The 8,756-nt window shown below is 74.2% G+C and overlaps 1 protein-coding gene and 1 non-coding gene across 6 annotated transcripts; one reads left to right on the top strand and one right to left on the bottom strand.

The window, feature by feature from the left end:
* Positions 1-84: 84 nt before the first annotated feature.
* Positions 85-166, bottom strand: TRNAS-CGA (transfer RNA serine (anticodon CGA)). The gene has a single exon. It is a non-coding gene; the product is annotated as a tRNA-Ser (tRNA).
* A 265-nt stretch (positions 167-431) lies between these two features.
* On the top strand, positions 432-8,408 carry SMARCC2 (SWI/SNF related BAF chromatin remodeling complex subunit C2). Of its 5 annotated transcripts, none has more exons than XM_074929600.1 (29): positions 432-574; positions 734-853; positions 1,336-1,421; positions 1,728-1,809; positions 1,895-1,987; positions 2,072-2,141; positions 2,240-2,309; positions 2,417-2,492; positions 2,594-2,725; positions 2,810-2,925; positions 3,017-3,141; positions 3,256-3,315; positions 3,411-3,448; positions 3,660-3,790; positions 3,856-3,927; positions 4,004-4,117; positions 4,205-4,358; positions 4,516-4,608; positions 4,836-4,952; positions 5,023-5,085; positions 5,163-5,421; positions 6,134-6,295; positions 6,369-6,433; positions 6,530-6,659; positions 6,740-6,906; positions 6,985-7,119; positions 7,197-7,509; positions 7,609-7,980; positions 8,226-8,408. In XM_074929600.1, the coding sequence occupies exons 1-29, from the start codon at positions 464-466 to the stop codon at positions 8,300-8,302; spliced, it is 3,603 nt and encodes a 1,200-aa protein (XP_074785701.1). In that variant the 5' UTR covers positions 432-463; the 3' UTR covers positions 8,303-8,408. The 5 variants fall into 5 exon arrangements, with proteins under 5 accessions (XP_074785701.1, XP_074785703.1, XP_074785699.1 ...); XM_074929602.1 differs by having other exon boundaries at positions 4,833-4,952; positions 7,609-7,692; XM_074929598.1 differs by having other exon boundaries at positions 4,833-4,952.
* Positions 8,409-8,756: the final 348 nt, after the last annotated feature.

Here is an 8,756-nt window from a genome sequence, read left to right as displayed (position 1 = left end):
AAAATGACGAACACCCCCCGTTAAATGAGCGGGTACGGGGGGAGCCGCCCCCCGCCAGCAAAAAGGGAAAAAGCGAGGGCTCAGCGTCACGGACAGGATTCGAACCTGTGCGGGGAAACCCCATTGGATTTCGAGTCCAACGCCTTAACCACTCGGCCACCGTGACTCCCGCGCCACCCTGCGCCGCGCTCCGCCTAGACCGGGCCCCGCCGCCGGCCACGCCCCGCCGGCCACGCCCCGCCCCGCCAGCCACGCCCCGCCGCCGGCCACGCCCCGCCCCGGAGCCACCGGCCGCGGCCGGGACCGGGGGGACCCGCGAGCGCGCGGCCCGGCAGGGGGCGCTGCAGCCCCGGGGAGCGCGGGGCGGGGCCGGCGGCGCGCGCGGCGGCGCGGGGCGGGGCCGGCAGGGGGCGGCAGAGCGGCGCGGCGGCGGGAGGCGGGAGGCGGCCCGGCCCGCTCGAAGATGGCGGTGCGGAAGAAGGACGGCGGCCCCAACGTCAAGTACTACGAGGCCTCGGACACCGTCAGCCAGTTCGACAACGTCCGGCTCTGGCTCAGCAAGAACTACAAGAAGGTATCGGGCGGCGGAGGGGCGGCGGGCGACGGCCACGGCCCCCGCCCCGCCGGGCCCGGCCTGTCACGGCCCCGCCGCCGCCATCGCCGCCCCCCCACCCCCCCCCCCCCGGGGCCCCGGCGGCGGCGCTGACGGCGCCCCCCCGCGCCCCCCCCGCAGTACATCCAGGCCGAGCCCCCCACCAACAAGTCGCTGTCGAGCCTGGTGGTGCAGCTGCTGCAGTTCCAGGAGGAGGTGTTCGGGAAGCACGTCAGCAACGCGCCCCTCACCAAGCTGCCGGTGAGCGGGGCCGCGGGACACGGCGACCCGGGGACCCGGGGACGAGCCCCTGGGGACCCCGCGGGCCTGGGGACAAGGCCCTGCGCCCGGGGACCCGGGGACGAGGCCCCGGAGATCTGGGGACGCAGCTGGGCTGGGACGGAGCCCCGGGGCCCCCGGGCCAGCGCCCGACCACGGACAGCACCCGGTGACCGGGACAGGCCGCGGTGTCCTGGGGACAGCACCCGGTGACCCGGGGAGCTGCCCCCCCCTCCCCGAGCAGGGGACAGTGTCCCAGCGCAGGAACCGGGTCCCAACCGGGACCGGCGCCCCAACACCGCGGGGACGGAGCCCAGCGCGGGGACGGCACCTCCGTGAGGGGGGGGCACACAGACACGGGGGGGCCCCCCAGTGAGGGGACAGCCCCCACCCAGCTCCCCACCCCTCCAGGGCCGCCCCCCGCCCGCGGCCGCCCCCCCCCGACCCTTTTCTTCCCGTTCCAGATCAAATGCTTCTTGGATTTCAAGGCGGGGGGAGCCCTGTGCCACATCCTGGCAGCGGCCTATAAATTCAAGAGCGACCAAGGATGGTGAGCGCCCGCCTGCGCCCGTCGCGGCTGGGGGGGTCCGGGGGGGGTCACGGGGACGGGGTGGGGGGGCCCCCTCCATGGGAACACCCTGGGGTGGCCTCGGCCGGGGGCTGCACGGGGGTGGGCGGGTGTAGGGCACCCACCCCCGTGGCAAGCAGGTGCCGGGGCGTATCCCCCCCCCTCACCGTGGGCCCCTGATGGGGTTCAGGCGCGTGTCCCCCCCCTCCGCGCCCCCCCAGGTGCTGGGTGCTGACCAGGAGACCCGAGCTGTGGCTTTCATGAGAGTCGCTCTTTTCTTCCAATAAGGCGGCGTTTCGATTTCCAGAATCCCTCGCGCATGGACCGCAACGTGGAGATGTTCATGACCATCGAGAAATCCCTGGTGCAGGTAAGAGGCGTCGCCGCTGCCCCCCCCTCCCCGGGACCCCCCCGTGTCCCCCCCCCGCTCACCAGTCCCTCTCCTGCTTCCCCAGAACAACTGCCTGGCCCGGCCCAACATCTTCCTGCACCAGGAGATCGAGCCCAAGCTGCTGAGCAAGCTCAAAGACATCGTCAAGAGGCACCAGGTCGGTGGCAGCGCCGGGGGGGGGGCACGGGGGGGCCCCACGCAGCGCCTGGGCCCTGGACCCCCTCCCCTGCTCTCCTCGCAGGGCACCGTGACCGAGGACAAGAGCAACGCGTCCCACGTCGTCTGCCCCGTCCCCGGGAACCTTGAGGAAGGTGGGTGCGAGGGGGGAGCCCCGGCGGGGGGGGGGGGCGTTTGGGGGGGCGCCGCGGCGGGACCCTGCTCAGGGCGCCCCGCTCCGTCTCTCCCGCAGAGGAGTGGGTGCGGCCGGTCATGAAGCGCGACAAGCAGGTCCTGCTGCACTGGGGCTACTACCCCGACAGGTGAGGGGGCCCGGGGGGGGGCTGAGGCCTGGGGGAGCCCCCCCCCGCGCCCGCGGGGCGCCCCCCGCGCCGGGGTCGCCGCTCAGCCCGTCCCTCTGCGCCCGCAGTTACGACACCTGGATCCCCGCCAGCGAGATCGAGGCCTCCGTGGAGGACGCCCCGACGCCGGAGAAGCCCCGGAAGGTAACGGGGGTGCCCCGGGCTGGGACGGCGGCTGTGGCCCCCCCCGATCCCCTCCAACTTGCCCGTGGGCTACCTGACTTGCCCTCGCCCCCTCCCGGCAGGTCCACGCCAAGTGGATCCTGGACACCGACACCTTCAACGAGTGGATGAACGAGGAGGACTACGAGGTGACGGACGAGAAGAGCCCCGTCGCCCGCAGGAAGAAGATCTCGGCCAAGACGCTGACGGACGAGGTCAGGGCGGGGGGCGAGGGGGGTCTCTGCTTGGCCGTCCCGCTCGGTTCGACCCAGCGACCCCCCCGTGTCCGCCCCCTCCAGGTGAACAGCCCTGACTCGGACCGGCGGGACAAGAAAGGGGGCAACTACAAGAAGCGAAAGCGCTCGCCCTCCCCCTCGCCCACCCCCGAGGCCAAGAAGAAGAACGCCAAGAAGGGGTGAGCCCGGGCTGGGGGGGCGGCCCCCCCGCGGGGAGCGCGGCCCCGGGGCGCGGTGGTGACGGGGGCGCGGGGGGATCTCTGTCCGCAGACCCTCCACCCCCTACAACAAATCCAAGCGCGGGCACCGCGAGGAGGAGCAGGAGGACCTGACGAAGGACATGGACGAGCCCTCGCCCGTCCCCAACGTGGAGGAGGTCACCCTGCCCAAGACAGGTCGGGGCGGGGGGGCCGGCAGCCGCCCTGCGGGGCCCCCCCGCCCCGTCAGGAGCGCGGGCAGGGCCGGGGGCCGCTCCCGGGGGTGCTCAGCGCCGCTTCCCTCCGCTGCAGTCAACACCAAGAAGGACTCGGAGTCTGCGCCCGTCAAGGGGGGCACCATGACCGACCTGGGTGAGGGCGCGCGCCGGGGCCGAGCGCCGCGGCGGGTCCCCGGGACCGTGCGCCCGGCAGCGCCCACAGCTGCGGCGCCTTCTCCTCTCTTCCAGATGAGCAGGAGGACGAGAGCATGGAGACGGCCGGCAAGGTGAGGCCCGGGCCCTCGTCGTCCCCGCCGGCGCCGTGGCGGCCGCCGTCCCTCTCTCCTTGTCCCCCGTTGGGGTGCAGAAGGGCCCCGTCCCCCCGCTCCCCTGGCGCCGCGGGCGCCTTCGCCCTCATCCCGCTGCCTGCGAGGACGAGGAAGGTGCACGGAGGGGGCTCGGGACCCCCTCGCCCACGCGGCGCCGGGTCTGTGGCAGGACGAGGAGGAGAACGGCGCTGGGAGCAAGGGGGAGCAGGCCAAGAACCCCGACCTGCACGAGGACAACGTGACGGAGCAGACGCACCACATCATCATCCCCAGCTACGCCGCCTGGTTCGACTACAACAGGTACGGGGGGGCCGAGGGCAGCGCGGGGGCCGCCCCGGGCCCGCCCCGAGCCTCTCGTCTTGCAGCGTCCACGCCATCGAGCGCCGAGCCCTGCCCGAGTTCTTCAACGGCAAGAACAAATCCAAGACCCCCGAAATGTGAGGCCCCGCCGCGCCGCCGCCGCCGCCGCCGCGTCCCCGGGGGCCGGCGCTGAGGCCTCGCCGCTCTCCCCAGATACTTGGCCTATCGCAACTTCATGATCGACACGTACCGCCTGAACCCGCAGGAGTACCTGACCTCCACCGCCTGCCGCCGCAACCTGGCCGGCGACGTCTGCGCCATCATGCGGTGGGTGCGGCGGCCCCGGGGGGCGCCCGGTGCCGGGTGGGGGGGGGGGGCCGGCCGCGGGCGGCGCTGAGCCCCGGCTCTCCGCAGGGTTCACGCCTTCCTGGAGCAGTGGGGCCTCATCAACTACCAGGTGGACGCCGAGAGCCGTCCCACCCCCATGGGCCCCCCACCCACCTCCCACTTCCACGTGCTGGCCGACACGCCATCGGGGCTGGTGCCGCTGCAGCCCAAGACCCCCCAGGTGGGTGCGCAGGGGGGGCGGCCGCTCCTCGCCCAGCCGCATGTGTCCCCCCCCCGCCTCTCTGCCGTCCCCCGGTCCCTGCGGGGGGCCGGGCGCGGGGGGTGGGGGCCGGGGAGGGGGGCGGGGGGGGATCGCACAGCTTCGATCCGTGCCTCAGGGCCGGCAGAGCGACGGCGACGCCAAGACGGGCCGCAAGAGCAAAGAGATGGAGGAGCTGGTCAGCGAGACGGTGAAGGGGAAGCCGGAGCTGGTAGGCGGCTCCTTGGGGTCCGTCCCCCCGCCGCTGGCCGAGGAAGGCTCCTTCCCTCCTCCCCCTCGCGCCCCGCATGCCGCCCTGCCCCGGGGAGCAGGGACGCGGGGGGGACGCCGTGACGAGACGGGGCACGAAGGCTTCTCCGGGGGGCTCGGTTGGGCGTCCAGGCGGCCCGTCCCCCCCCGCCGCGCCCCCCAGCGTCCCCCCTCCTCCCCCGGCAGCAGACCTCGGCCTCGCAGCAGATGCTGAACTTCCCCGACAAGAGCAAGGAGAAGCCGGCCGACATGCAGAACTTCGGCCTCCGCACCGACATGTACACCAAGAAGAACGTCCCCTCCAAGGTGGGGCCCGCCCCGTCCCCCTCCCCGTCCCCCCGCCCGCCGCCGCTCACCCCTTTCCCCCCCCCCGCAGAGCAAAGCCGCCGCCAGCGCCACGCGGGAGTGGACGGAGCAGGAGACGCTGCTGCTGCTGGAGGTGAGGGGGGACCCGCGGGGAAGGGGGGGACCCCGCCGCCACCGGGCCCCGCTGACCCCCCCGGCGCCGTCCCGCAGGCCCTGGAGATGTACAAGGACGACTGGAACAAGGTGTCGGAGCACGTGGGCAGCCGGACGCAGGACGAGTGCATCCTGCACTTCCTGCGCCTGCCCATCGAGGACCCGTACCTGGAGGACTCGGAGGCCTCGCTGGGGCCGCTGGCCTACCAGCCCATCCCCTTCAGCCAGTCGGGCAACCCCGTCATGAGCACCGTGGCCTTCCTGGCCTCCGTCGTCGACCCCCGCGTCGCCTCCGCCGCCGCCAAGTCGGCTCTGGGTGAGGCGGGGGGCCGGGGGGGGGCTGGCGGCAGAGGGACCAGTCCCGGGGGGCTCTATAGGGGCTTCTGTAGGGGCACAGGACGAGGCCTGTGGGGAGATGAGTCCCGGGCGGGGACGGGTTGAGTTCTATAGGGGCTTCTATAGGAGGAGGTGGATGAGGCTCAGGGGGAGGCAGGAGGGGTCCTGTAGGGGGTTCTGGAGGGAGCCGGGGGGGGTCTCGCGGGGAGACGAGGCCTGTGGGCAGACAGGCTCCGTCCTGTGGGGGGACAGGACAGGTCTCACAGAGGGAGGAGTCCAGTGGGGACTCTCTAGGGAGGTAGGAAGGCTTCTGGGGAGACGGGGGGGGTCCTGGAGGGGGTTCTTTAGGGAGACGGGGGGGGGTCTTGTGGGGAGATGAGTCCTGTAGGAGGGGGGGTGAGTCCTGCGGGTGGGTCCATAGGGGGTGGCAGGAGTCGTAAAGGGAGAGGGTCCGTCCTGTAGGGAGCCAGGACCAGTCCTGGGGGGCTGAGTGCTGGGGGGGCGCTGCAGGGAGGGGCTGAGTGCCGCAGGGGGCTCTGTGGGGAGTCAGGACCAGTCCGGGGGGGAGCCAGGATGAGACCCGTGGGGCGAGGACAAGCCCCCAGGAACCTGCAGCGCTGAGGCCCAGGGCTGGTGCCGCGGGGCGGGGGGGCCCCCCTGCCCGCCCCCCTGAGGGCCCGCTGCCCCCCCAGAGGAGTTCTCCAAGATGAAGGAGGAGGTGCCCACGGCCCTGGTGGAGGCCCACGTCCGCAAAGTGGAGGAGGCGGCCAAGGTGACGGGCAAGGCCGACCCCGCGTTCGGGCTGGAGAGCAGCGGCATCGCCGGCACCGCCTCGGACGAGCCGGAGCGGATGGGTGAGGCGCTGCCCGCGCGGGGGGGGGCACGGGGGGGCCGCGGCCGGGCCTGAGCCCGCGTCTGTGTCCCCAGAGGAGAGCGGCGCGGAGGAGGCGCGGGCGGAGGCGCAGCCGGCCGAGGAGAAGAAGGAGGCGAAGGTAGAGGCCGGCCCGGGGAGGGGGCGCGGGGGGGCCCCGGCGGGGGGGGCGGCCGCTGCGGGGACTCGAGCGGCCGCGGGGCCGGTGCCTCCCCAGGAGCCCCGGGACGGCGCCGCCGAGGAGGAGGCGAAGGAGAAGCCCGGGGAGGGTCCCAAGAAGGAGGAGGAGAAGGGGAAGGAGGCGGAGGGCGAGAAGGAGCCCGACAAGGGCGATGGCGAGGGCGCGGGTGAGTGGGGGCCCGGCCGGGCTCGGGGGGGGGGACGCTGAGCCCTGCCCCGCCGACATGGCCCCCCCTCCCTGCCGCAGGGGAGCCCGAGAAGGAGAAGGAGGCGAAGGAGGGGCCGGACGAGGCGCCCAAGGAGCTGCCGGAGCCCGAGGCCGAGCGCAAGGCCAAGGTGGAGCGGGACATCGGGGAGGGGAACCTCTCCACCGCCGCCGCCGCCGCCCTGGCCGCCGCCGCCGTGAAGGCCAAGGTGAGGGCCGGGGCCAGGGGCTGGGGGTGCTGCCCGGCGGGCGGTGCTGACCCCCACCCACCCCACGTCCCCCCCCAGCACTTGGCGGCGGTGGAGGAGCGTAAGATCAAGTCCCTGGTGGCGCTGCTGGTGGAGACGCAGATGAAGAAGCTGGAGATCAAACTGCGGCACTTCGAGGAGCTGGAGACCATCATGGACCGGGAGCGCGAGGCCGTGAGTGCCGGTGGGGGCGCGGGGGCCCCCGCACCCGCTCCCACACCCCGCCGCTGACCCCCCCTTGCCCCCCCCAGCTGGAATACCAGCGGCAGCAGCTGCTGGCGGACCGCCAGGCCTTCCACATGGAGCAGCTGAAGTACGCGGAGATGCGCGCGCGCCAGCAGCACTTCCAGCACCTCCAGCAGCAGCAGCAGCAGCAGCCGCCCCCGCTGCCGCCCGGCGCCCAGCCCCTGCCCGCCGCCGGCGCCCCCCTGGCCCCCGCTGCCCACCCGCTGGCCGCGCCGCCCGCCCCCGCCATGGTGGCCCCCGCCGAGCCCGTGGGGCAGCCGCTGCCCGGGGCCCCCCGCCGCAGCCGCCGCCGCCGCCGGGGCCCGGCCGTCCCGCACGGTGAGTAGTCCCGGGCGGGGTGGGGGGGGGTGTTTCACCCCGCGGCCGGCGGCGGGGGGCGGCGGGGGGGTTCCTCAGCGCTGACCGCTCCCCCCGCAGCCCCGGCGCCGTTCCCCGGGCAGCAGCCGCCGTCCCAGAGCCTGGCTGGGAGCCTCGGTGGCAGCGGCCACCCCGCCGTGCCCGGTAATGCGCCCGCGGCCCTGCCCTTCGGATTGCCTCCATCCGCCATCCCATTGAGCATGGCTAACCCCCCCGCCGAGCCCCTCGGCGCCGCCTTCCCCGCTAACCCCCCCGCCCTCCCGCTGCATGGGGCCCTCGCCAGCAGCATGCCGTCCGGGGGGCTGCCCCCCCCCACCCACCCACCCGGCCTGGCCCTGCCGCACCTCGCGGGGGGCTCGGCCGCCGCGCACAGCCCCGCCATCGTGGCCGCCGTGCAGGGAAGCCTCCTTCCCAACCCCGGCCTCCTCGCAGGTGAGACATGGGGGGGGGCGTGGGGGGGGCACACGCGTGGAGGGGGACGGGGAGCGGGGGACCCACCGGGATCGGCTCGGGGAGGGGGCACGCGCTCACGGGCACGGGGCTGGGCAGGGGGCGTGGGGGGGCTCAACCGACCCGGGAGCCGTGGGGCAAGAGGTGCTGGCTGCACCCCCTTGCCCCCCCCAGATGTAACCCTCCCCCCCGTCCCCCCCACCCCCTTCTCTTTTCTCTCCCCGCAGACCAAGGCCCCCCCCTGCAGACGGACCCCATCGCGCCCAGCCCCAGCACGGCCACCCCCGTCCCCCCCACGCAGTGAGCCCCGACGGGGCCCCGGATGCCACAGCCCCCCCCGAACCTGCCGCCGCCGCCCCCGGCCCGGGGAGACCGGCCCCCCCCCCGAGGCACCCCAAAGGAAGCCCTGACCCCCCCCCCCCCCCCCCCAACCTCCCGCTTTGGTATTTTTTTATGATTGTCCCGGATTTTATTTAAGTGTTGGTCTCCCTGGGCGGGCCGGGGACCCTGCGCCCCCCCCGGCTATTTATGTGACAGCTCCAATCCCACCCGGCACATGGGCATTGCCCCCCCCCCCCACCCCCCAGCTCATTCTCAGTCGTCGTGTCGTCGTCCCCCCCCCCCCCTCTTTGTTTTGTTTTTTTAAAAAAAAAAACATCAAAAATAAAATTCCAAGTCCCCGGGGCGGGAAGAAACGGCCTCGTAGTCCAGGGTTTGTCTGGGGGGGGGGCGAGGGGGGGGCAGGACAGGTTCACAGA

This window comes from Athene noctua, chromosome 30 (assembly GCF_965140245.1).
Source record: "Athene noctua chromosome 30, bAthNoc1.hap1.1, whole genome shotgun sequence".
Lineage (NCBI taxonomy): Eukaryota > Metazoa > Chordata > Aves > Strigiformes > Strigidae > Athene > Athene noctua.
Note: the sequence above shows the minus strand (reverse complement) of the source record. Positions and strands in the feature narration are given on the sequence as shown.